The sequence below is a fragment of the Neopsephotus bourkii genome, unplaced genomic scaffold (assembly GCF_033783945.1).
Source record: "Neopsephotus bourkii isolate Nb327-2 ecotype Australia unplaced genomic scaffold, CSIRO-AGI_Nbou_v1 NB_838, whole genome shotgun sequence".
Taxonomy (NCBI): domain Eukaryota; kingdom Metazoa; phylum Chordata; class Aves; order Psittaciformes; family Psittacidae; genus Neopsephotus; species Neopsephotus bourkii.
This window is the reverse complement of record NW_026901334.1, coordinates 1,455,162-1,482,927: the sequence shown is the minus strand read 5'-3', so window position 1 is coordinate 1,482,927 and position 27,766 is coordinate 1,455,162. Positions and strand designations below refer to the sequence as shown.

At 46.8% G+C, this 27,766-nt stretch overlaps 1 protein-coding gene across 2 annotated transcripts; it reads right to left on the bottom strand.

The window, feature by feature from the left end:
• Nucleotides 1–1,969: 1,969 nt before the first annotated feature.
• Nucleotides 1,970–26,629, bottom strand: CERS4 (ceramide synthase 4). 2 transcript variants are annotated; one of them, XM_061355925.1, is made up of 11 exons: nt 26,575–26,629; nt 17,883–18,056; nt 12,081–12,198; nt 11,596–11,714; nt 9,975–10,032; nt 7,213–7,263; nt 6,720–6,812; nt 5,865–5,993; nt 5,491–5,597; nt 4,920–5,076; nt 1,970–2,745 (listed from the first exon to the last, which is right to left on the bottom strand). In XM_061355925.1, exons 1-11 carry the CDS (start codon nt 26,592–26,594, stop codon nt 2,560–2,562), a joined length of 1,212 nt encoding a protein of 403 aa, XP_061211909.1. In that variant the 5' UTR covers nt 26,595–26,629; the 3' UTR covers nt 1,970–2,559. The 2 variants fall into 2 exon arrangements, with proteins under 2 accessions (XP_061211909.1, XP_061211910.1); XM_061355926.1 differs by lacking the exon at nt 26,575–26,629 and adding an exon at nt 24,207–24,248.
• Between the last annotated feature and the right edge of the window lie 1,137 nt (nt 26,630–27,766).

Here is a 27,766-nt window from a genome sequence, read left to right as displayed (position 1 = left end):
CTCCCATTCAAAGCTAGATGGCTGTCACATATTCGGTCATCCTCAATCTCAGTGCACAAAATCAGCAGTCACTGTACAAGCACTGATGGAATCAGCTCACTGATTCCACGCAGTGAACATGTCCAAAGTGTTTAGATCAAGCTATGACACAGAGAGGTTTGCACAGTGACCTTGAACAATGCCCCTTATCCCAAAGAACCCATCCAGCACGACTCAAGCAGAATAGTGCTGCCTGAATCCAGAGCACCCTTGAGGTCCCCTCCTGCATCTCTGCAAGAGGCTTCTGCAAAACCTCTTACCAATGGGTTTATGGTCACATCTCATGAGACCCCCCCTGCAGTCCTTGGGTAACGTGGTGTAGTGTGAGGTGTCCCTGCTTGTGGCAAGGGGTTGGAACTGGTTGGTCTTCAGGTCCTTTCCAACCAAACCCATTCTATGATTCTATGAAAAACAGACATTCATCTCCTCTCCTCCTGTTCTTGCAAGTCCAAAGCATCTCCCCGGTGCTGCAATCTTGGACTTGCCACTGCCTTGGCAATACCAAGGAACCTGCCCCTAGCTCTAGGGGTGCCCCAAGGTGTCCCTTGTTCCAGGACCCAACACATCTTTACCTAGTTGAAGCCAAATGAGGTGTTCTCTGTTGGCATGGCCCCGTGTGGCTGCAGGTTCTGGGTATGCAGCCCCCTCACTGTGCATGCTGCACGTGTCCTGACCTTGGCAATGGCACCCGCATGTGTCTCCTTGTCACACATCCACCGGCAAGGTGCAACCGAGGCAGTTACCTCCTGCTGGTTAAAGCAGCACAAAAGAGCCCAGACACTCCAACCTTTCAAAAGTCATTTATAAAGACTGTTTACAATCAGTAGTACAAAACAATCCACAACCACCCCTCCTGCACGCATCACCCGCAGAGGAGAGGCAAGGTTGCAGGCTCGGATTAAAGGAACATTGACGGGGTACAGAACATGTGCTTTAAACAGCAAATTAGCTCAGGGCCTCAGAGACAAACTATCTTCAGCAAATACAAATGTAAAGGATGATGCAGGAACAGATGCTCTTCTCCAGAGCATGTTACTGCCCTGGAATGCCCCCCACTGGAGCCACTTTTCCCCCTATGAAGAGATCCAGAGTGTTTTAACTGAAACCTAAGATGAGCCCATACAAGCTCAGATCCAAGCTCTCTCAGCCACATCTCAGGTGAACCAAGTGGGTTGTTGAAAACCCTCTCCTCTGCTGTCACTTGCCTTTTAAACATGTGCTTCTGAAGCCATGTGTTTCCTTGGTGCATGTCCTTCCCCAGTGAGCACTGGTTCTTACTGGACACATATAGGAAAGTGTCAGCATGGCCTTGGCAGTCAAAGTCCCTGCACTCATTGCAATGAAGCTGTAAATACTTTGGTTTCATAGAGTAATTGATCTATAAACCAGAAAATCATGTCATACAAATTTAACTCTTTAAACTATTACAGAATCCAAAGTCTAAGACTACACAGGATGTAAGATCTAAGACATCTAAACAAACTGCATCAGAACTGCATCATGACTTCATGGACTACTGCTTTAACCTTGCTTTTCTCGATACATCTAGGCTAAGGCCCTAGAGTTAGAAGGCCACATTAAAGCATTATTCCATAAGGTTCAGCAGACCTTCTCTGGATCCTTTTTCCTCTGAGGTCAGGGGAAATGTATTCCCTTCTTGCCACAAACTGACTCTGTAAACATTTCCTGCTGTGCCAATCACACTAGGTGAAAACATGAGCACCTCAATCAGTGTGGACTTCTTGTCACCTCCCTCCTGCTGCTGTGTACCCCAGGGCAGGTTTAAAGGATTACCTGACAGTTGAGACACAGCTGTCTGCATTTTCCAGCTCTTCCAGCTATGATTTGGGTGGGCACTCTCTCATCTGGCCTTTGGAGTTCCCACTTTTGTGGCAATAATGCTGGTAACAGAAGAGGCTGAGGTCCATAGGGCACACAGCAGCATTTCCTTTGAGAAGCAAATGTATTCTCCTGTGTGTTTCCAAAGCTTCCATTTCACTACGCTCAGTTTTAATCTTCGGTGTATGGGCACGTGTCTTCTCAAAGGTTTCCCCACATTAAGATTTGGAGTCTCACACTTACTTGTTAGCCATAACCATTAGTGACAATGGGCCAGGGCCTCCAGGGGCTGGTAAAGGCTAAGCAGAATCCTTTCACACAGCATTATGGGGTTGAAACTTAACACTGTCAGAGTTTATCCACCTCTTTTTTTGTTTTTATAAAGCATTTTTCAAGATTAACACATTTAACAACAACCGTGGCACAGCCTAACCCAAGTCAAACCGCTTTGATCCCTTTCTGTCTGCTTCAAGGCTACCAGCTACAGTAAGATTGTATTGAAGAAAGACCAAAACCTTCCTCCAACTATGACTGACCTTAAACACTTCTGTTGGCAGGAAGCAGGAATTCAGCTATGATACTGCAATTGCACTCCAATTTATCTATACAATAAGCAAAACTGTTTCTAAAGACACTGAACTGGGCTAACGCCAGAGCAGATCAGAAGCACGGGCGCAGTAGCTATCTCTCCTTGACATGGCCATTGGTGAGATGGGTTCTGTTGTTCAGTGGCTCAGACCCGTTCCTCTGGATACAGCTGTTGCTTGTGACGCTGCTGAAATACGTGATCCCATTTTGCTCCTTTTCCCTAACCTTTTCTTCATCCTTGTCGCTTTCTTCTGTGTCACTCCTCATGTCCTTTTCCATCTAAAGAAACACATAAATGAGAAGCAATACAAATCTGCACAAGAAGCAGTGCTGGCTGGGCCACAGCACAAACATTCATCTGCTGCCTCAGATGAATGCCTGCCTCAGCCTTTGGCACACAGTCCTACTGTGTCCTTTCAGCTTTTACATCACCTTTGGAAACAAGACTCTCTCTTGTCTGTTTGATTTCAGTCTCAGTGTAAGCCTAGCTGTGATCATGGAATCATGGGATGTTTTGGCTTGGAAGGGACCTTAAAACTTCATCCATTCCAAGCCCTGCCACAGGCAGGGACACCTTCCACTAGAGCAGCTTGCTCCAAGCCCCCCCATCCAACCTGGCCTGATAACCATTACAAATTACAGTACTGGTTGAGAAGCAGCACCAAAACACAGACAGGACTGAGGACAATGACAGGAGACTGAGGAGACCCACACTGGTGCTTTGGGCATAAACATCTGGAAGAAGGATGGGAGAGGCTCTTTCACGTGTTCTAAAAGGGACAAGGAGATAGCTTCTGACCATGCTTGGCCTGGATGGCTGCAGGTGGAGCACACTGCTCTGGCCAGGAAGTAGGAAAACAGTAAAATTAGGATTAAGAAAACAGTAAAAGGGCATCTTCAACTGTGTCTTCATTTTCTGCCCTGGAAACTTGTTTCCTGGTTTGCAAGGAATTTGCTCTGCACAACCTTAAAGTAGGAAAAGGGGACAATATGGATGAATATGAGCCTTTAATGCTTTTTCTCAGTTCCCATAACACAGAATTCCCCAGTTGGATACTAATAAAACAACTCATTTTGGGCTATGAGGTCAACTCCCACAAGGCACTGACTTTTTACTCCTGGACTGTGTCTTCCACATGTGGCCAATTTAAATGCCATTAGGTCATGCCTTTGATTTTGGGAAGAATTTCATGCTGAGCAGCAGTTTGGTCTCACAGCAAATGATGGGTCAGAAAGAGTGGGAGGCCCTTCCCTTAAGTTTATACAGCTGCATCTCAGACTTTCATCTAGGGTTGCTCTGTGACTTATGAACAGCACTACCTGGGTGCAACACTGAATGCGTTATGGTTTGGACTTCTCTGCTGCTCCAAACAGTCCAGACAGCTAGTTTAGACAGAAATATCTACCTGTAGACATCTACAGCACTGCAAGACAATCCATATGAAACATGTATTAATGATGGGGCAGTGCACCCTAAGCAAATGTGCTGGGAGGAGTGGCTGGTATGCTAGAGGACTGTGCTGCCATCCAGATGGCAGGATGGAGAAGTGGGCTGACAGAGACCCTGTGAAGTTCTACAGGGGGAAGTGGGAACCCTGGGCACCAGAACATGCTGGGGGCCGACTAGTATCTCTAGGACAAACCTGGAAGCCCTGGGAGACACCACGTTGAACAGGAGCCAGCAAAGTGCCCTTGCTGTCCCTGGCCTGCATTAGGAGGAGCATCGCCAGCAGGACAGGGTGATCCTTCCCTTGTGCTCAGCACTGGTGAGGCCTCGCCTGAAGCTCTGGGTTCAGTTCTGGGCTCCTCAGTACAAGAGAGCCATGGACATACTGCAGAGAGTCCAGTGAAGGGCCATGAAGATGATGAAGGGACTGGAGCACATCACGGATGAGGGAGAGCTGAGAGCTGGGACTGTTCAGCCTGGAGAAGGGAAGGCTCAGGGGGATGTCATCAATGTATATCAACATCTGAAAGGAAGGTGCAGCCAGGCTCTTCCCAGCAGTGCCCAGTGACAGGACAAGGGGCCACAGGCACAAACTGAAGCACAGGAGGCTCCCTTTGAACACCAGGAAACACTTCTTTACTGAGTTGGGGACCGAGCACTGGCACAAATGCCCAGAGAGGTTTTGGAGTCTCCATCCTTGGAAATACTCAAAAGCTGTCAGGACATGGTCCCAGGCAACCTGCTTCTAAGTGAGCCAGGGAATATGGATAAAACATCCAGAGGTACCTTCCAACCTCAGCCATTCTGTGATCTCAGTAATGCTGTCATTACAAATCCTGTACTTTAGGGGAAGCACTTCTGCACTGCCCTCACCAATCCCAACCTTCCCTGTCTTAATCTCTTCATTTTGTTACAAATGCAAATCATCCTGGAGCAAGTGCTGGGATGATGGCAAGCAGTCGAGGTGGATCCCCCCTCCCCATGTGATGCACAACCCCATCCATACCGTGCCTCTGAGGATGAACATGTAGACCATGTGAATAATTAGGCAGGACCAGAAGATGTGGAGCAGCTGCAGAATTATCAGGAGAGCATTCACAAAGTAGTATCCAAAGAAGGGTTGGAATATCTCCATGGAGTAATAGTAGGTATTATAGAGCACTCTGCAAAAGAGAAGGAATTGCAGTGGAGGGAAAGTATGTTGTTAGCATGGCTGTAATTAAGCCCTAGAAAGCTCTGGTCACAGAGGAAGTTTAATGGCAGTCACTTTCTTCATATATATAACACACATGAGCCAACTCCCAGTTTCCCACCAGAAATAAGAGCCAAGGACTCCTCCTCTGCAATATTCTTCAGGACTTTAAGACTACTCCATGAATTCCAAGGCAGGCCACCCTACTTTATTACCCCAGGGCAGCTGCAAGAGCCATGTGCCACTGTGGCCTGTGCCAAAGGACAGGGACATATGGCTCTAGGCCTGAAAAGCAAAGGCTGCAGCAAAAGGCTCAGCACCCAGCTGAACGATCCTGTCCCTTTGAAGGCAGCTTTTCCATTCCCCTCTCCTGCAGCAGACTCACATGTAGGGGAAAACGACCAGGCGGCTGATGAGGAAAACAGCTGAGAAGATCATAAAGAGGCTGTCACAAGTTCTTTTCCACTTCATGTAATTGAATATCTTAGTTGGCTGGAAGGAGAAAGAACAATAAAACCGCAGGCCAAGACAGTGAGTGCATCTGCACGTGCTCCAGGATGCTAAAGAGCCAGATATGACACAATCTGCATGCAGTCAATCATGCCTCTTCCTGGCTGGTTGCAGGGCACCCTAGGCTGGGTCAGATCAGTACTGAGTTAGCTGGGAAACACCTGAATGCCAGGCCCACACTGTGCTAGGTCAAAAGGCACCCTTTGGCTGAAGAGCACCGTTGCCTGAGATGTAAGTTGTGGAGCTCACCTCTAGGAAGCAATCAGAAGCATCATGAATGATCATCACCAGGGTCCCAATGCGGATGTAATTGGCACAGTATGAGAAGCTGATCAGGAAGATGGTTGCAGCATGATGGACTATCTGCTCCTTGAAATCCTAATGAGAAAGGGGACAGCAGTGAACAGAATCCATAATGCACCTTAAATCTCTCTACCCAATGACCAAGAAATCTGCATTATAAGTTATTACCCATAGAACTCTTTTACCAAACACATTCCAGAAACACAGGCAACCAAGAGACCAGTTTATGGTGTAAACTGAGGATCTTACAACAGAGAACACTCCCTCCCTCCCTCAGTAATGGTCCCAGGATGATACAAATCAGAACACAGAAGAATAAAAGCCAATGATTCAACATCAAGAGAGCTTCATTTCCATCACAAAACAGTGCCCCAGTTCCTACCTGTTTGCACAATCATTTCATACCCCCTTCTTGCTGATGGAGACTCAATCACTCCTTATTTACAAGGGTATATTTGCAGCCTCAAGTGTATGTAACCATGCAGCACCCTCTCTGTGGGGCACTGGCACCCAGGTCCACATGCAGCTTAACTGGCAGAGAACCATCTGTTTCCCCCTCTCAGTGACCAGTGCACCCAGGTTGTGGACTCTGCAGCAGCTTGTGCCTTTCTATGTCAGGGTTTGTATTCTCTACTTCCCAGAGGAGAGGGAAGCCAGTGACTGGGAATGGAAAGTCCTGGGAATGAACAAGGAAAGAGTCCCCCAGCACCTCAGAGCAGCACTATACACTGCTCTTGAAGATCACTGTCCCCAGCGTTCAGCCCGTTTGTGCTTGGTTCTTCTCTAAGCCTTGCCACTCACCTTCCTCTTCACATCAAAGGGCAGGGTGAAGACCAGTGACCAGTAGAAGGAGAGCTCCAGCATGTAGTACCAGAACAGGGAGGACTGGAGGGGCTGTGAGAGAGGGAGAGACAGGGAACTACCCATCAGATAAAGCAGAGCAGGGGCTGGAAGTGAAGGCCCCTTCCTAGGCCAGAGAATATCAGAAACCAAACCAACCAAACTGGTTCTTGCAGCTTCAGGGGGGAATACTTCCACTGAACGAGGCAGTTACTTAGGGAATGTCATCTGTGCTGCGGCAAAAGCACATTGCTGAGGAAATTCCACTTTGCTGAATCATGTGGAACATTTAAGGAACCACCAGGAAGATCCAGAATATTTGGTGTGTTTCTTTAGCACTGTGCAGAGTCCTGAGCAATTTAGTTCAGTGCTCTTTCTTTTGTCATTAGTATAACCTGATTTGCAATGACAGTACATGGTTTGTAACAGCAGTTTTCCCTCTTGCAGGACTCACCTGCTGTGGATATCCTGTCCAGCATTCTTTATGGTCCCAAAGCCAAGGCTTCTGCAAAGAAAACACAACATGAATGTGAGAATGCCAGAAGAATTCTTCTCTCATCACCCGCCTAACTCCTTCACTTTGACTACTACAAACCTTGCTGTGTTGTATCAAAGGCAGAGATGAGCACACTGTCTGGAATTCAGTTGCAAAGAGGTTTCCACTACAAGAACTTGCAGCTGCTTGTGACATTACCAGTTTGTGGCTATTGAGCTGAACTTTCACAGGCTTTTCAACCTGGTCCCAAATAAAATAGCTCAAAGAAGATGTATACCAACTTGTTCTACAGGTTTGGGGTGGTGATGTTTTGAGTGTATTAAATTACAACTATTTCATTAAGAATCTCTGTGGTTTGGACACCACCACTTAAATGTGGTAGAAACGCTGAAAACTTGTGTGTCAAGAACATGGTTCCTCCTCTAAACCTGAGGCTCATGCTGCAGTCTGTTAAGTAATGAACCTCTGAGAAGATCCGACTCTGTTCACACTTCATATCAAATTGGCAGTTGAGAACCTGACAACTTAGAAACTTCCATAAAACCCTGGCAGCTAAAGTCCCCCAAAGTTCTTCCTGCACAGAGCATGCTCTGACCCTTTGCCATGTCCAGATTTGATCAGAGCATGCAGTGATGGAACATATTCTATGCTGCATCTGAAAGGGTAATTGTCTAGGACAGTTCTACAAGGCTCCAGATAGCAGAGCTAAGGAGATATTCCTTCCACTGAGCAGTGGCTTTTACAAGCAGTGGTAATGAGGCTGTGTAGACACAGCCTCCTGCTGGCTGGAAGTGGGGTTAGGAGTAGGATTTACAGCAGATACAGGTACAGAACCAGGAGAGAAGTGTGATCTAGAATCAGAGAGGACTAAGCAAAACCTCTGAAACTATGGCACACTGCTACCTGAACTAGAAAGGAACCCCAGGTCCCTGAATTTCATAATTCCTCTACTCTCAGCAAGAAAAACTGTTTTCTGGTGGCCTACTTGAGATAAGTAGGCCCAGAGGAAGCCATGAAGATGCTGGGAGGGCTGGAGCAACTCTGCTCTGGAGCCAGGCTGAGAGAGCTGGGCTGGGGCAGCCTGGAGAAGAGAAGGCTCCTGAAGGGGAGACCTTAGAGCAGCTCCAGTGCCTAAAGGGGCTGCAGGAAAGCTGGAGAGGGGCTTGGGACAAGAGCCTGTAGGGACAGGCCAAGGGGAATGGCTTGAACCTGCCCAAGGGGAGACTGAGCTGAGCTCTTAGGTAGAAGCTCTTCCCTGTGAGGGTGCTGAGGCGCTGGCACAGGGTGCCCAGAGAAGCTGTGGCTGCCCCATCCCTGGCAGTGTTCAAGTCCAGGTTGGACACAGGGGCTTGGAGCAAGCTGCTCCAGTGGAAGGGGTCCCTGCCCGTGGCAGAGGTTGGAACTGGATGAGATTTAAGGTCCCTTCCAACCCAAACCATTGTATGGTTCTGTAAGTTCCTACTGCTACCTGGTATTTCTGACTCATGGGACAGAAGTCTTCTGCTTTCAGCAGCTAAGATGAGCTTTAAATACTTGTTTGTTTTCTAAAGAAAGAAGGGTGCTCCAGAGGAACAAATGCAGGTTAAAATACTGCTCGCATTACAAAGTAAACATGTAAAAGTCAGGAAATGTCACATGTAACTAAGCCCTGTCACATTCATTATTTGTCCTTCTTTTTAATGCAGTCGTTTTGTTACAACTTTAGCTAACAGATTAACATGCTATCTGCTACAGGATCTAAAGGTGCTGTCTGTAGATGCCTCCCTCTCATGAAAATTGGAAGACGTGTACTGAAGACTCTTCTGACAACTGAAGATGATCTTTTATTCCTAGAATGGTCAGGACATGCAGAAGAACAAGATTTTGCCTTCAATTTGGATGTACGGATTCACAGAACACTACAGTTGGGATTTAGATACTTTCACTCCTCTGGTAGCTCATAGGGTACCTTAAATTCCGACTCAGAAGTCAGTCTAAGTTCAGAAGTTCTTCACTTGTTACCATAATGAGAAGTTACAAGCATAGTTTGTGCCTGCAGGCTTGGGAGCTGCAGGTTTTCCATTCCTTAACCCCTCAGAATGTGCCAATGTAAAGCTCACCTGGGGAAGTGGTGCAGGAAGAGAGCCAGAACTTATACAGTGAGAGGATGGCCAGTGCCCCTAGTCTCAGCTCACTGATCAGAGCCTATTCATGGCTTCTATTACCTCTTCTGCCTGTTGAGGCAGTTCAATTTGTATTAAGAGAACTCGTTATTTATCATATTGGAGAAAAGGCAGAGGTATGAGCTTGAACCAACCACACCTTGGGCAAGGAAAAGAAAACTAATACATGAAATGATTAAATTGCAGTCCATGCTCCAAAGGAAACCTGAGTTTTTTACCTTAGCAGGTATCAGATACCTCACACTACCAGGCCCTGCAGCTTCCATCTCAGGTAAGGGTTCCATCTCCTAGCCCACAGAAATGTATTTTTACACAACCCCAATTATCTGCTGCTTTGCCAGAAGAAGAGGAAACCTCTTGGGTTTGAGCTGGAGCATTTAAAACAAGCACGGTCCGACCTGTGTGTGGTCTCATAAACGTGCTGTGTAGAGGATACACACTGACCTGGTGGGAAAACCTCTACGAGAAGGTCTGAAAGGACATGTTTGACAAGGCCATCTGCCGTTCTTGCAGGCACTGGCTGGGTAGAACAGCAGGTGGCACTGCTCGTGTACTCACATCGTACAGGACAGCCAGTCCAGTGATGAAAGCAGTGATGTAAAATGTAAACCTCCAGCTACAAACAAACAAAACAGAGCAGGTTAGAACGCCATTCATTAACCACCCCCCTGCAGGTCTGTGCATCAACCCTACCCCTTCAAAGAATGGCACTATTAAGGTACACCTATATCTACATGCCTGTAACAGGAATGGCTCTTTGCGTGTCACTGGCACATCCACCAGGTCACAAAGAGCAATTGTTCTGCTTTAAAGATGAAAATACAAAAATCTCCCAGATAATCATTCCAAACCTTCCCAGCACTGGCAGTCAAACAGTGCCAAGCTCCTAGGCTTTGGAGACAGGGCATGCTTAATTCATTATCATGTGAAGTAATGAGTATGTCATGCTCGAGCTCAGTCAGAAGCTGGTAATGGTTTAACCACATTAAACCCACATACAAATACATATGAACTGCTTGCCAAGTTCAGTGGACAGAGGCAGGTCACCCGATCATACACACATAGTAAGGAATGAAGGAATTTCACCCCAATGGGATAAACAAGCTGTTAATAAACAAAACACATGAAACCTTCAAAGGAGTCAAATGGTCTAAACCAGTCCTTACATTGCCAAACACCTCCATAACAAATCAGAAGTAACTCCATTCTGAGAGAGAGCGAGACCCTTCCTGCCAATGACACCCCACAGGAGCTCCAAGCCAGACATAACCTGTGCAAAGCTACTACATCACAGATTCCTTCTACAGACTCTGCCTGGTAACAGAGGGCAGGTGGAAGGACTTCATCCTCACTGAGTTGAGTCACCAAAGTATTTACTGTTTCCTATTTATTGTAAGTGCAGGGAGAACTTAGATTGCATCTTCATGGAAGGAGATGAAGGAGATTGCTTTACAACTCCTTGTCCACAGACTTTGTATTGCTAGCTGCAACTACCTGGAATATTACAAATAAATGAGGGGTTTTAAGCAAGGGTTTTGAATGAGAGATTGAGTGCTAAGTGGAGCACAAGGGGATTAGCTCAAAGTTGATGCCTACCCTTTGGTGACACACTTTTAGACAGATACATTTTAGGCAGAATACAATCTAGCCCGCTGCCTGTGACTTCTGAAAGCAACAGCATGCAGAACAGTTGCAGAAAAGATGCAGCAGAAGGAATCAGCTTGCACTTAGGCAAAGGGAAGTCACAGGAAAGGCAACAGAAAGGCTATTCTGGAGGCAGCAAAGCGGCAAAAAGCAGTAAGATGCAAAGCAGCAGGGAGTTTTTCAGGTACAATTGTGTTTCAAAGCAGAATGCTGACTTTGAAAGTCAAAACCAGAAGTACTATAAGGAATAAGGTGAGACAGGAGTAAAAGGAGACTTGGGAGTGAAAATAAAGGGGAAAAGCAGCTCTGTTTCAGTAACAGAGAAGCAGTAGAGTTGCAGAAGAGCTGCAACCCATGTGGGGCAGGGAAGACCCAGGATGCTCTCTGTATAGGAGTGGAGGGCAGGTTGGGGAGATGCTGGAGCTGGGATGCTCTCTGCATAGGGGTGGAGGCCAGGCTGGGGAGCAGTGAGCTGCCCACAGAACTTAGCTCTGCTGGAAGGCCCCTGCTGCTCATGGCTTGTGCTGCTGCTCACCAGGCCTCGCAGAACTTCTTGGACAGGCTGGGTCTGTCCGTGTTCCTCCGGCGCCGGAACCACCTCTGCACCTTCCTGAGCGGCAGGTCGCACTGCTTGGCCAAACCGAGCAGCTCACCCTGGAAAAGAGGTGAGAAAGCAGGGTTCAGACCCAGCCTGGAAGTCAGGTGTGGCAGTACGGGCATCTTGTCTGACTCAGCACAGAGCCCAGCTGCAGGCTGCTGACAAGCCCAAATCTGGTCAATCTGAGGCATTCTGCAGCAAGCTGTCTGGTCTTAGTGTAAAGATCCCAGAGAGCAGAACATCTCTGGCTCCTGTGGCTGGCTGGTGGTGGGTGGCCAGTGCTTTAGCAGTTCCTGCTACTTCACTGAGCTTCCAAATACAAGTGGCATTACCCAACTTCGGAATTCCGTGTGATATTATCTGGCACAATAATAAGACACAAGGGCTAATTCTAGAGGAAAGCAAAGGAAGAAAGGCCTTACCTCGCCCGGGTTCTTGCAGCATGTACTGTAGAATGTTTCCAATACAGGGTTGGGCTGAGCTTTTGGTCTCTGCTTGTCTCTCACACCCAGTTTGCTACTGAGGGGCAGGGCTATGGCTCTGCAACAGAAAAGATAAAGGCTCAGCCAAAAGCAGAACAGTGATTTCTGATATTGCAGCACTGTTTAAACATGATGTACTACATCCCAGCTGCCTCCCACAGTTTGATTTGAAGCACAAGTTATCATGCCAAGCAAGTAAGATGGATAAAGAAACGGAGAAGAAAAAAAAACCAACCCAAATTTACAGCAAAAGCAGTGGGACTTGTCCTGAGCTCTGTGCTCACATAAGGTTGGGAAATGCTATATCCTGCTCTGCCAACTTCTGAATCCACCATGCTTGGTCATCCAGGATTATGGCACTAAGCCCAGGCACGCAGAACCAGCCGCGATACCTATCAGTGCTCTGGCTTGCTTACAGCTTATGCACAGTTACATGTTGTTGATAAGGCCTTAATGATAAGGCCACTGCTCCATCTAAAACCCTGAACATACACAGCATCCACTTGAACTCAGGACTTGGCTCAGGATGGAGACGTAGTCTCTATCAGATGTGTGAGTGCAGAAGAAAGGTCCTGCTGAAACAGGAGGTCACTTGGTCTCCACTGGAGTAACTTAGCTCTGTTTTCCTAATGCAAGTCAAATATAGGTTGTAAAATAAAAACACAGCAACTAGAAACATAACCACAAGGATGCTTTTGCTAGCTGTGCATCTTCAGCCCTTCACAGGGGAACAATGCAGGGCAAAAATACTGCATAAATAGAAAATACCAAGTGGTAACAAAACTGGGCATGGAATTGCTGTGCTCAACAATTCAACTCCATTACACACACTCTTCTCTCCCTCCCCAATGGTGTGAAGTGAGGTCCAACCAATTTTCCACTAGAGCAGCTTGCTCCAAGCCCCATCCAAGCTCTGCAGTAGGTCTTGGCTCTTACACTAAGTGGTTCCTTGAAGTGGGCCTGAGCTTTTGTTTTAAGAAGCAAGTCATTGAATAGAAGCTCCTCTGAAGAAGATGTAACCAAGTTCTGCTGCTGCAGAAGAACCCTATTGCGCCTTCTTATCAGCCCACATCAGGAACTGAAAGGTCTGAACTTTTCCAGACACATTAAAGAGAATTTTCCTGCCAGGTGTCAGGGCAGTTTGCCAATGAGCATTTTAATGGGAAAACTATTTAAATTCTCCTGACTGATTTCTTAGCTTTGTTTAATCCCTGTCTTCTCTTCTCCTTCCTGCTGGTTTGTTACGGTCATGGCATAAAATTGCACTATAACAGGAACAAGGCAGCTGCAGTTGATGAAGACAGGCTGTAATTAACCAAAGTTACAATTACTTTGTTGTTAAGGTTTTAACCATCGTTATGGGACCAATCCTATTTTTATGACCATCATTGGGAAATTAAGGCCTGAACTTCTTCCTAAGGGACGTTTGTACATGTTGGATGTATGCTCTGACTCAGTTTTCATTTAAATCTGGTTCCAAGCACAACCCTAAGAGGATGATGCTGGTACTGATTTCAACATCACAGATTCATCATCTCAGCTGCAGGGATGGTCTCATCATGGCAGCTTATCAGCTGTCTGGAAGACAGAAGGAGGAAGTCTGAGGACTAATCAGTACCACTCTCCACAGGTAGGCAAGGCAAGACACAGAGACGATTCTCATCTCAAGCCCCCTTCTCCACCAGTGAGCTTCTTGCACTCCGTGGTTTACACAGGAAAGTTCACACTAAGCCACTTCATTGGGCAAGCATCAAAGAACAAACTGTCTCCTGCAAAACCTGCTCTAGTTGAAACTAAATGGATTAATCAGGAAGGGGCATAAAGGATGCTCCCCCACCATGCAAAATGAGGCCCCACAGCTCCTGCAGAGGCTTCTGAGTTACCATCAGATACAAGAAATAATTGAACTTTGGGGAGTGGGGTTTTTGCCTCTCCCTCAAATGTTTTTGAATTTGCCCCTCTCTCAGCATCCTCTAGGAGTAAGAAATGCAGAACCAGGGACAGCAGCAACTGGAACTTGAGTTCTTTGAATTGTTCTTTTAGCTTCATGCTTGCCCTTTCAGAAGGAAGGGTGCCCTCTTCTTTCTTTTCATTCTGAGTTCAAGCATCTGTTCCTTGCGGATCAACAGTATCCCTTTCTTTCCTTGGTCATCCCATGGCTCATGTGCAGTTGCAACCCTCCTAAGAGACCTCATCTACTTGGATTCAAATTCACCCACCTTAGCTTTCAGTTCCCCAACATCCCCAAATCACTGGTCAAGTCTAAAATCACACAATTAAATGGTATGTACATCCTGGCTTGCAACTTCCTGCTTTACTGTCCCTCAAAAGCACTCCAGTTCTCATATTTACCTAACCATACAGGCAAGAAACACTCTGCAATGGAAGCTGTGCTTCCGTCATAATCGTGGCACTCCCAAGAATTTGGTTGTTAAAGAAAAGGGCCTCAAACATTATAGAAGAGGAGCAGGGTGAAGTTCTGCTAAGGTGCCTAAAACCAGCCTCCAAATCATGGGTGCCAGACGTATCACCTACTCACAGTCTGGAAACACCAAAGGAAGAGGAGAGGTTCCCAAATTCCAAGCCCCCTTCTTTTGTCAGGACATCATCACCAACTGCCCTGCTTCAGGGTCATGGCAAAGAGCAGAGGCTCTGCAGAGGTAGGAAGGTTTCTGCTCTCCAGCACTGAATGCCCCAATTCTGCACCTTCCCAAGAGCAGAGCCTCCCAGAAGAGTTGCTTCACCCAAGTGTGAGCTGTTTCTTCTCCCCAGGGGCTGCACCCACGTCCTCAGCTCTCCCAGGCCCCACCCAGCCATCGCATGCCCTCTTCCCACAGCCACCACCTAAGCCACAGCATAAATGGTTCTTAAAAGGATGTCAGGCTCAGTTTATCCCAGTTCAGCCAGCAGATGCCAAGGAGAAGGAAATCCATGCTTGAGGAAGCGGGGTCCTTCCCAGGTTTAATCTCCAAACAAGGAAGATGGATCCACTGGCTAAACACAGCGGTTGATGCAGCTGCTGAATGAGGGATTGAAGAAAACCCTCTGGGCTTCTCCTCCTCTCAGTATTTTCCTGGAGTTCTGACACAGATGAATGACATGAACACATTACAGTGTTTCTGAAAGCCCAGAGCAGGTACGAGCAGGAACACAGTGTCTTTAGAGAAAACAAAATGCTTTGCATCCTTGCACAGTTGCATGCAAAATAGGTGAGGGCAGAATAAACTGCCAGAGGCCAAGCTAAAACCACCAAACCCAAACTTGTATACTGGTTACATACACTCATTTTGACCTACAGACCAGATGTACAAAGCCACAGAGCCAAGGGCATTTACATGGAGAAGCAGAAGTAACACACACATCCTTTCAGTGTGCAATTCTCAACCTTTGTGCAGGTTGTTTTAAAGAGGGATCCTGTCACTGTACACAAGAAGTAACGGAGCAACAGAGGACCTGGTTCATACCTCCCATTCACTAGGGGAAGCTTTCTTCTCCAGGATGAACTGCACATGACACAGAAATGATTGAGAATGAGAAGATGCCGTGCTGAAATAAATGCCTGCAGAAGAGTTAGGACAAAAAAGAACACAGCTCAGAATGCTGGCTTGTAATTTGCATTGGTAAGGTACTGGTGTGATTATAGGCTTCCTGGGCCTGCGATACTATCTTTTTATAAGGGTGTGACAAGAAGCTCTTATTTAATGAAGTTTGTGAATCAAAACAGCTTTAAAATTAATAAGTAGTATCAGGCCTGGGGAAACTCTGCCAGCTGAGGCATCGCCTGGATGGGAAAGCAAAAAGATCTTTGAACTTGGCCATAAGCATCTTAAAGCAGATGGAAAAGATATTTAGACTGACTAGCAGCAGTGTGGCAAAAGGAAGGGGGATAAAGGATCGGAGTCACAGAAGCACAGAATCGATGCTGAAAGGGACCTCGGGAGATCACCCAGCCTGACCCCTGCTGCTCAAGCAGGGTCAGCTCCAGCAGGCTGTAGAGGGCTGTTTCCAGCTGGGTTTTGAGTATCTCCACAGATGGAGACACCATTCTTCCTCTGGGGAACCTGTTCCAATGCCTGACCACCCTCAAAGTGGTAATACATTTCCATATGTTCAGCTGAAGCGTCACACATTTCTGTTTGTGTCCATTCCTTCTCCTCCTGCTGCTGGACACCACTAAGAACAGTTGCTCTCCTTCTTCTTCCTGTTCCTGTCTTGTACTGGGGAGCCTAGAACTGGAGAGTCCTGGTCAATGCAGGACACAGGGATTAATCCCCAACTTCACACTGCCCAAGGCACTGACGGACAGTGAGTACCTGGAGGAGACCTGGATCCAGCCCTGTCTTGTGGACCAGCAAGATAAAAACATGAATCACTTGTGTCTTAATGGTTACCCTACAGCACCCTGGTTCCCACATCAGTGGAGGTAACCAAACCATCTCCGTCCTTGGGAAAGTGCACGGTAAAATCTGTGGAATTCCTGGAATGAACACTAAACGTATTGTTTACAAAGAAGAGATCTGGATTCCAGTTTTGTATCATCGTAAAATGATTATTTAAAGAATCACTGACGTATCTGTGTTTACAGAAAAATCCTGGCTATAATGGGGTTTTCATTAAAAACATTTTCATCACAACAGAGCTCTGAATCATTTCAGCTTCCACCAGCTTTTCCAATCTGTCCCTGTTAGCACAGAGAGTCTGCAGAGGAAACATCTTCCTAACCTGCAGAGGTGTGCTTCCATCTGTCATCTTTCTTTTTAAATAGATGACATTTTAATTGTCTTTTTTTGCCTTTTTCTAAGCTTCAAACCACTGTAGATTTGACTAAACTATTTCAGAAGATTACGTCTTCCATCAGCAGCGAGGAATAGGGATTTTTCAGTCCAGTGAGAACCACTTTGAAGAGTATTCAGGATCATGAAAGGGGACTTACTCTGCAGTCTTGACAATGGCTGACACTACGGTAAATCTCAGTTACCCACCAGCAAATCATTTTGTGTTGCAGACACCATGCAAACTATGGACTAAACTGCATAAAGCAACAGCACCAGCTCAGGATCCTTATGAAACTCTGAGTCAATGAACCCTGTGGGATTTCTTTGCCATAACCCCCGTATTTTCTGTGCTGAAGGGTAATATGCAAAACACTTACATGGTTCTGGAAAGAAAGCAGCAGCTACAAATGTCTTTACATGGCTCTCCCAAGGGAATGACACTCCTGAACCCAGGGCAGTGGTCTGTGACATGCACACATTTGTGTGGCTGATTCTGAGGTCAGATGACTCAGCCTAATCTAATGCATCCTACTGAGGCTTGTGTGTCAGGTGCCCCATTACCCAAGATAAAGGAGACTTAACTGTAGTTGGGTAGTCTAAATATGATTCCCACTGCTCTCGACCCAGAAACTGCCACCAATATGCAACAAAACACAAAACAGCTTGTCTGCCTTCTACACCACAAGCATAAAGCTCATTCAGGGCCTACCTGTTTTAAGTGTAGGAACTCACATGGCTCATAATCAGACCTTAAAGGAAGGTTTTGTGTTCTATGTTCAACACACTTCTTTAGCCAGTACACATGGCTGGAAAGGAAGAGCTGAAAAATGTCCCTCAGCAGACCTTATGAGCTGGAATTCCTGTCGACCTCTTCAGTCACACACTGGCCCAGACACTCAAGTCAGCTTTTGGACCTGAACTGCCAGCATTAACCCTAAAAATCCCCAAAGAGCACTAAAAAACTTACCTTTCAAAGACACGGCGAATGACAACCAAGATTAAAGCAAAAGGGATACTGAGCAGGACATCACGAGGCTGAGGGTAATGGACATCTTCAGACTCCTGCATGTCCTCCCAAGTGATTCCTGGGGGCAGCCAGAACTCATGGTGCCAGATCCACTCATACAGAGAGCGTGCCATCCTGGAAGGAAGAGAGAGCAGAATGAACTGAGGGCAGCCTCGCACCCAGCAAACCTGTCAGCACAAGCCACTGAAGCCAGGAAGGATGACACCCTCGCTGAGCTTGCATCTGGCTGTGAAAGCAGAAGAGGTGTGGATTGCACCAGGGCCCAAAGAACTGATAACCTGCTCCCAGATTTTTTATCAGGTGCTCGTTGACTCCTGGCACAGAACCAAAAAAGGGCTAAAATGGAGAGAACTGCCTCAGAATTCAACAGGGGCATTCTCAGCAAGGTGTATCTAGAGGTTTTCAGTTGAATACTGCAGCTTCTTCAGTTGACAGCTTCCTTTGTAGAGACTGACAGCTTGGTACCAGGAAGATGCAGCAAGTCTGCTCCAGGGCTGGCTGCCAGTTGTCCTTTCATATGCACATATCTGTGGTTTTTAGTCTCTGAACTTCTGCATTTGTTTCTATTTATACACTGTGGCTGCCCCATCCCTGGCAGTGTTCAAGGCCAGGTTGGACACAGGGGCTTGGAGCAAGCTGCTCTAGAGGAAGGTGTCCCTGCCCGTGGCAGGGGTTGGAACTGGATCAGCCTGAAGGTCCCATCCAACCCAAACCAGTCTGGGATTCTACAACTTCAATTCCACTTTGTGTATGTGTGCATGCATTATAACTAATGTTATTCTGAAACTTCACCTTTGAAAAAGAAGAAAAGATCCATCTTTTCCTTAAAACGATTAAGGAAAATAGTTCCAGGTAAGAATTTTTGGGCTACGTGGTAAGCTGGATTTGTAATGCAGTTTCAAAGACCATGCCTGAAGGTGGGATTTACATACCTGATCAGAGCAGCATAGAAGGCAGTGGAATGGGTGTAACAAAGAATTAAACATGAAAATACTGTTGTGAGATAATTCTACCCCATACACAAGTATGAACTGCACCACCCTCCAGCAGAGGCTGCTCATTCTAGCTGATACCAACAAATATCCCAAACACAAGCTCTGAACAGAAGTCGAACAAGCTTTGGGCAGGCATAGAATGAGGAAAGAGGAAACACGGGAATGAGATGCCATTGAACTCATCTGAACAGCACACATGAAACGCTGCCTTATAAAACAAAGGGGGAAAGCATGTAATTCAGATTATGCATGTAATTGAGATAGCAAGTGTCTGCCCTGAATATCACAAAGCATCTCACCTAGTGGAGGCCCAAGCCCTGGTCCATTTTCTGCCAGGAGAACTGCCTAACAGCCTGTCTGCTGTGCTCAACCTCAGGGCCTGTGAACCACGCTTACAGGATGTCCCCAGATCACCTATAGACTGCATGAACACGAACTCTACAGCTGCAGTGCAGAAAGTATCTATGTCCAACTAAGCTGTGTGAGTATGGGCTTATCCTACAATGAATTCAACACACCAGCACTACAGGTGACAGTGGTCCAGAACAGCCCATGCTCTTCAGATACGTACTGGATATCAGCTTGGAGAAGTCAGCTCCCTAAGCAAGGGGTCTGAATTACAAAGAGCTTTACAAGGCGTGAAAGACACCAACCTCAGCTCTAGTCAGGAAAAGCATCAGGAGTACCTAGAACTGCATGTCCACCTGCTTCAGCTCTGCAGGAACCATGTGGTCAGTAGTGCAGGGCTGTCTGCCAGTGCAAAGGCAGGTTAGGGAAAGCTGCCACAATAGCAAGCTTTGCAATTACACAACCAAGGAGTCTCCCTCCAGAACACGAGACGCCTGGCAGCAGCACAAAAAGCTGCAACGCATGCTTGGTAAAGCTGAACTCTGCCGAGGGCTCTCTGTGGGAAGGATATAAAGCAAGTCTTCCAATTTGCTTAGGGGAAATATTCTTAGACTCAAAGTGCTAAGGAAGTAAACAGCCATTAGCTAATACACTCTCATGTGCAAACTATATATAGCCAGGATCACCTTCCTGGAAGAGTTCCTTATGTCTGCACGATGAAAGTACAGAGATAGCTTCATACAGTAAGGGCCGAAGTTACCTTCTGCAGTTCACACAGGCCAAGTTCCCAAGTGGAGGCAGCTGGAAAGCTGAAGACAATGGTGTGTTTAAGATGTCCTTTGAACACTCACAGGAAAGCATCAGCAGCCCCTTTCTTTCTCCAAAGTTCTTTATGCCTCACAGAGCACCCTGTGTTACTGGTTGGAGCTTTGTAATAATACACAGCACCAAGCCGTCCAGCACTGAATGCAAGTGTAACAGAGACAGCCCCTCACACAGACAAGTTCAGCAGGAACAGAGGGAAAACACTGCAGTACATGTTCCCCTACCTGACACTGAACACATCAGCATTAGCAGTTCACACAGTGCTCAAAGCCAGGTTGGACAGGGCTTGGAGCAACCTGGTCTAGGCGAAGGTGTCCCTGTCTGTGGCAGGTCCCCTCCAGCCCAAACCATTCCATGATTCTATGACAAAGCTAACAGGTATTGAAGCAATTGGACTTGGTGCAGCCCAGCAGCCCTATCCACATACTTACTTTGTTCATACTTGCCTTTGTTTTTAAACTTGGGGGTTTTATCTGAATCCTTAGCATTACAAAGGTCTCTGCTGACAGGCTGCAGTGAGCTGCTCCAAGGAAACAATTTCCGTGGTGGCCAGCAGGAATGCACCTGCAGCATCTGCACATCGCAGCAAAGAGCAGCACTGAAGGGCTTCCTGAACCCCAAGCCACAGACAGGAACTGGTACTGAAGCCCCTTAGGGAGAGATTTATGTCCAGGTTCATTTTCAAAGCACAGCGCCCAGCTAGAAAGGTCACTCCTTGTCTCACAGGGAAAACGGCTAAGCAGGTTTAGCCAGAAAATGTAACTGTGCTGACATGGTCAAAGAGTTATTCTGCTGATGCACTTAGAGAACCAATTCCCAAACTAAACATTAAAATATAGGCACATGAATACTCATGTGCATTTACATAGGTGAATATTAGAGATAAGGGTGGAGAAAAAAGAGAGAGAAGACTGACGAGTCTTTGTGGCAAACTGGATAATCACCCTCTCACTTTAGTGTAGGTACCTACCCTGCAGTTTAGACTCAGAGTAGTTTGGGTTGAAAGGGACCTTAAAGCTCATCCAGTTCCAACCCCTGCTATGGGCAGGGACACCTTCCAAAAGAGCAGGTCACAATGGTAATTTTGGTCTTTGCTGTAGGGATTCTCATCCCAATAGCACAGAACATCCAACTTCTCTCCAAATTCCAGCACAGCACTCACTAAGTCCTTTCCTCATCCTTTCTGCCTCAGAAAGCTGTTTATTTTAGGATCATCCAAGACTTCATTGGGCCACTTTCAGCTGTTTGCTATGACAAGCAACAACGATCCTCTCATTAGGGGTACCAAGCTGTATTAGTGGTGTTTCTGCATCAATTGTTCACACTAGAAAGCTGTTTCTAAGCCCTCTGGTAGGTATATAATAACCCCAATAAAGAATTTGAATGAGAGCAGTGACTAGCATTAACATCCACATTTTTAATACAAAGCTCTGCTGTTAGTCCCCAAATAGAGAACTTAGCCCACCATGCTATTTCATTCCTTTTAGTCTCACTATGAAGGCCTTCCAGCTCTTGATGATACCAGGGCTGGTCCATTGTCTGCAGGTAGATTATACAGGCTTGTGGGTGAACAATGCCACAGGCACAAACAGCTCCAAAGTGGCTCTGGGCCAGGCTTAGGTCTGCCAAGTCTTATTTAGCTTAAGTGCAGCATCATACTAATGACATTGCTACCAGAACCAGCACAGGTTTTCCTGCCAAAGACTTCCTGGTAAAGCCAGTTTCCCAGGCCTTAATTAACCAGTGCTGCCATGGGGGAAATGCTCAGCTGATGTGGAAGCAGCCATACTGCTGCTCCATTCAAGTTGCTTTATGTTTGTCATGGGGCTAGAGCTGAGATAATGAAAACCCACAAAGCCACTTAGATCTTGATGTGCTGGAAAGCACAACGGAGAAGCTGTGGTCAAGAAACAGAGTCCTCTGCTTCTGAACAATCTGATCTAGTTGAAGATGTCCCTGCTCATTGCAGGAGGGTTGGAGATGACCTCCAAAGGTCCCTTCCAACCCAAACTATTCTATGATTCTATTATATTTATAATGGTTCCCTGTTATTTCAAATTGGAAAAGCCACTGTATTCCAGTCCTACTCTGGTCAATTCTCCCTGAACAGTGTCCAAAGGCCACAGCTGAAACTCACTCATCAAGAAAAATGCCTCTCTAAGAATGTCCTCCCATGGCAAACAACCAAACCAAACCAGCACCAAACCCAAACCCACACCACTTTCCTTATAGTTCCAGTCCATGAATCACCCATTGACCATCACACTTGTGGCATGCCTTCTCCTCACTCTGTCCAGATAACTTCCCTACAAACCCACCTCCATTTCCCTGAACATCTTTTGGAGATGATTAGAAGTCTCTTTGCTCTGGCCATGACTGATGCAGCATCCCCAGAGACATGGATGGATTCTGGTATGAACCTTGGGTATGAATCTCTCTTCACCTGCAGCTAATTCTACTTTATTTCTCTTCTGCTCCCCAGCTTTCTCATCTCTCTTGCAATGACCAGTTATCTTCAACTTCCTCACTTTCAGATGTTCGCCTCACCTAGATCTACCAGCTGACATTTCCTAGTGATCTATTTCATGTCTGCTGCCCACCCATGCATCAATTCATTTTGCTGTTCTTCAAGTGTTTCAAGGAACTTCTCACCATTTGCTTACTTCCACCACCAGTCCAACAGAAGCTCGATTCTTCACTGCTAACTTGAAAAGCAGAAAGATAAAATTCACCTCCAAACCCCTTTGCCTAAGAAAACATCTCCTTTTAGCCCTCTAAGAGATGGCTTGCTCTGCCTTGCTTCCTACACTTCCCAGCTTTTCACCAACATTAACCCTACCTCACGCTTTGGTGCATGCTGGACATGTGCTTCTCTGTTCCAAGGCAACAATTTTCATATACACCCTCTTCTGAGAGATCTTTGTCCCAGAAAAAGCATAAAATGCCCAAGCAAATGCTAGAAGCTGCAAACAAAAAGCCCAGCGAGCAGGCAATGTTGCTCACCTAGCTCTGCAGTGACCATCTTCCTTAGCCACCATAAAATACTTATGAACTTCCATACCTTGTGCTCTGCTTGGCAGTTCCTTTGCTGCTAGGTTGCTCTGCCTGCGAGTGTCTGACTCCCAGGCAGGCTGCCTTGTCTGACCCACAGTGCAGGTGCCACGCTGATGTCACCCATCCACATCAGGATGCAAATGAGACAGCTCGACTCATTCCATCATCCCTCACTGAGGGGGATGAGCACAGCTCCCTGCATTTGCCCAGGAAAAAACAAGTACTGGTTTAACCAGTTAAAAACAAGAAAAGGCCCCGAGTGCTTTCTGGCTTCACCATGTCCCGGGTCAGAAGGTACTCAACAGCAGCAGGCCCCAGTTCTCTTATCCTCCTTCTTACTGCCAATGTACTTTCAACAGGAGCCCTTCTGTTTGCCCTTCACATCCCTCACTCCAGATGAGGTCTGCCTTTCCTATCTCCATTCATCTACACACAGGCAACACTTCTATATTGCTCCTAGCCATCCAGCTCCAACCCCTGCCACAGGCAGGGACCCCTTCCACTGGAGCAGCTTGCTCCAAGCCCCTGTGTCCAACCTGGCCCTGAGCACTGCCAGGGATGGGGCAGCCACAGCTTCTCTGGGCACCCTGTGCCAGCGCCTCAGCACCCTCACAGGGAAGAGCTTCTGCCTCAGAGCTCATCTCTGTCTCTTCTCGGGCAGGTTCAAGCCATTCCCCTTGGCCTGTCCTTACAGGCCCTTGTCCCAAGCCCCTCTCCAGGTTTCCTGCAGCCCCTTTAGGCACTGGAGCTGCTCTAAGGTCTCCCTTTCAGGAGCCTTCTCTTCTCCAGGCTGATCCAGCCCAGGTCTCTCAGCCTGGCTCCAGAGCAGAGCTGCTCCAGCCCTGGCAGCATTTCAATTGTGACAAATGGGACAAAGGGACAGATGCCTGTGACTTCTCTGCCCCAGATTTAGCAAAGATAAAACATCAAAGCGGAATCAGATCATCTCGAATGCCAGTGCAGATTAGGAAAGTTCTTTATCAGTTGGGATGCATTTGGGAAGTGGAGGGAGGCATCGTGTACTACAACCGACTACACCTACACGATGCAGAGCAGGACTTTTCACACAGCCCTTGTTCTCGTCCCTCCTGCAGGAAACACACAGGCTTTAATTACTCTGTATGAGCCGGCTGTGAATCTCAGTATCACCACTTCCATCAGTTTCCCAGGTATTTGTTCCCACAAACTCTGCAGCCTGTTCCAAAGCTTGGAGAAAACAAAAAAAAAGAAATTTAATTAAGGGTTTTTTTTAATGATACTTTTCCACCTCTCAAACTAGCAAGTTTTCATCATTTTTAATTGCAAAACACAAAACCTTATCTGAGAATGACATCTGCGCTCCCAACTATACCACAAATGCAAAACACATTCAAAAGCATTGAGAAAGAAAGAGCAACCAATAGAAAGCTGTGCCTTTCTCCAAGATCAAAAGAATTGTGACTCACTTTTCACAATCGTTACTGCCTAATGAGAAATGCAATCTATCAGATGATGATGATGATTTAAAAACAAATCTGGACGTGAATTAGTCTTGATTAGAAAGATAACTTGAAAGCCCTGTAATACTGTCAGGACCCGCGAGAGCAGGTCTTGGCACACATGGAGAGCTTATAAAGCAGAATCTAACAAGTTTTTTCAGCATGCACTGTCCTCTTCTTCGTTGAAATATTATCTGACATCAAAAGAACCTGTCTCCGAGTCTGCCTTACTGTGTACATAAATAAATCACGATAGGACAGTATGTTATTTGTCAGGATATTGAAGGCTGCAACCACACCATGGTTTTTATCCAGCACCTCTGGCGTTATGGGATGGTCTCTGGATGTGATGTACACTGCGGCATCTTCGCAATCGCTCCTGCACCACGCTTGTTCCACGCTGGGCCAATCTCTCTCCAATACATGGATTAATCCCTCTGCACTGCAGGCAGCTGTTTGGCCCTGCCTGAGCTGAGACAATCAGGCCTGCACCAGCTTCAGCCCGGAGCACGGGCCAGAGTGACAGCCACAGCCATTTGGATCCCCTAACAAAGTCAGAACCTCCCAGCCCTGGTTCTTGCTGGCTGAGCTCAGGGGTTATTTTTAAAACACGAGATACCAAGGATCACTTTATATCTGCTTCAATTGACCACAAATAACTTGATGAGAAAAATCACACAGAAATTATGATTTTGGGAGTTCTGCCTTTGTGCTTTTACCTGAACATCATCTCTGAACAGAAAACTCAATCTTTGTTTTTGAAAACATTACACACACATTTTGACATAACGTCTCAAATCCTCTAGAAGGAGGTGACCTTTCTTATATGTATGACAAAGACAGATGAACAACAAGGAAGCAGCTGCCCCAAAAGCTCTGATAGTACCCCAGGAGTGAAAATACCACCACTTGCTACAAAAACATAACCTAAGCACAGCCTGCAGTTTATCTCTTTAAAGGTTTTTTTGCCTAATGTATTTTGATTCAAAGCCTTGGTGCTTGTGGGGCTGGAAGGGCACATCATACACATCACCCCTGGGTGCGTGGCCATCTGTGCAACAACCTCCCACAGCAAAGTACTTGAAGAACTTCATAGACTCACAGACTGGTTTGGGTTGAAGGGACCTTAAAGCTCCTCCAGTTCCAACCCCCTGCCATTGGCACAGACACCTTCCACTAGAGCAGGTTGCTCTAAGCCCTGTCCAACCTAGATGGGAGAGGAGCTCTTGGTCCTTTCACAGCAAGGATGCAACTGGTGGAAAGCAACACTTTGCACACCTCAGCCCTTCAAGGCAGCTTTGCACCAGACATCAGTCTGGGCTGGCTCCAGGAACTGATCTTCTGACAAAACCAGAACCTGAGCTGTATATACCAGGGCTTTATAACCTGCTGGGCAAGGATGCAAAGACCAGAGCAACAGCAACCACAGCAAGGGAAGAAACAGATGTGTTTCCTTTAAGAGTCTATCAATGGGTGGAGAGATCCACTACAATCCTTCAACTGAAACCGCTGCTCTTTCCAATGTGAAAGGACTCCCCTGCTGAGACATGTTCCTTATAACACAGAGCCAGTGTAAACCAACACTGCCATCAAAGACTACAGCCTGGCCTCCACCCGTTCCTGGCCATCACTCCCACTTCAGTGCCAGCACCCCCCTACTCAACAGCAGAATGTGTAAGGTTTCACAGAGAGCTAGGCTGAAAAAAAGACTTAAACTTTGCAGCTTCTTTTCTTTGACTTGGGGTTCATTTTACTCCCTGCTGGTTCCTCAATGCAATTCATGACCTGGCTTCAAGATCATTTGTGCAGGCTCAGTGCAAGGTAAAAGAGAAAAGCACAAGTGGCTGCAGAAAGGCAGCTCAAGCTCATCAAATTATTCTGTTGCAGAAAACACCTCCCCTGAGCTCCGAGTGTCCAACTGCTACAGCATACCTGGAAATATCCAGATTCATAGCTTCAAGTCTTTACTGGCTTCTGCAAAAGGAGCCTGAAGACACAAAATTAACCCTAAATATATTATGTATGCAGCCCCAGGCATTTTCTGAGTGTATATATGCAATGAAATCGCAGCGACCCTTAGCATCACATCACAAAGAATGACAGAATTCTAGAGTGGTCTGGGCTGGAAGGGTCCTTAAAGCTCCTCCAGCTCCAACCCCTGCCATGGGCAGGGACCCCTTCCACTGGAGCAGCTTGCTCCAAGCCCCTGTGTCCAACCTGGCCTTGAGCACTGCCAGGGATGGGGCAGCCACAGCTTCTCTGGGCACCCTGTGCCAGCGCCTCAGCACCCTCACAGGGAAGAGCTTCTGCCTAAGAGCTCATCTCAGTCTCCCCTCTGGCAGGTTCAAGCCGTTCCCCTTGGCCTGTCCTTACAGGCCCTTGTCAAGAGATCCTCATCAGCTGCCTTTCAGGAAGATTCTCAGCTGCAGGAATGATCGATATGGGTGTTTTGGTGTTTACTGACACTGCTGGGTCTATAAAAAATTGGCTGTTGCCATGATCCTGACTTCAGAGCTCAGGCTCTCCTTCAGACCAGACACCATTCCAGTTCTGCACTCAAAAGGATGTCAAGAAAAGCCTTTGAAACCACAATAAAAACATCTTCCATCAAGCTGGTGACTCCATGAAGGGAAAAGGGACTCCCTCAAGTGGAGACATTTTAAAAAGGAGCCTTTCTTAACTCTGCCAAAAAGAGTGCATGGTAAGAATCTGCCCTTTGAAACCTGTGCTGATGTCTGTAGGAGTACATAACCTCAGGGCCTCAGAGCTTGGCCAGGTCCATGTCCCGAGGTAAACTTGGGAGGTAAGAGCAGAGAACTGCCACATCCATAATCAACACCACTTGTCTCTCTTGGTGGGGAAGGGTCTCCCCAGGCACTAAGAACATGGTAACAGAGACCAATGTATTTCAATCAGAGCTGAAAGGAGCATTAGCTCCTCAAGCCCAGCCTGTGGAGCTAGCAGCAGGAATCCAAACTTTGCCACACGTGAACAGAGAAGCTGAGTCTCTGAATCCCCTGTGTGACACTGTACAAATCACCCAAGCTTCTGCAGACTCAGGTGGTCTATAACAGGAGGGCGATGTCACCACTTCTCGCTGTGTGTATGTGCTCTCCTTCCTGCT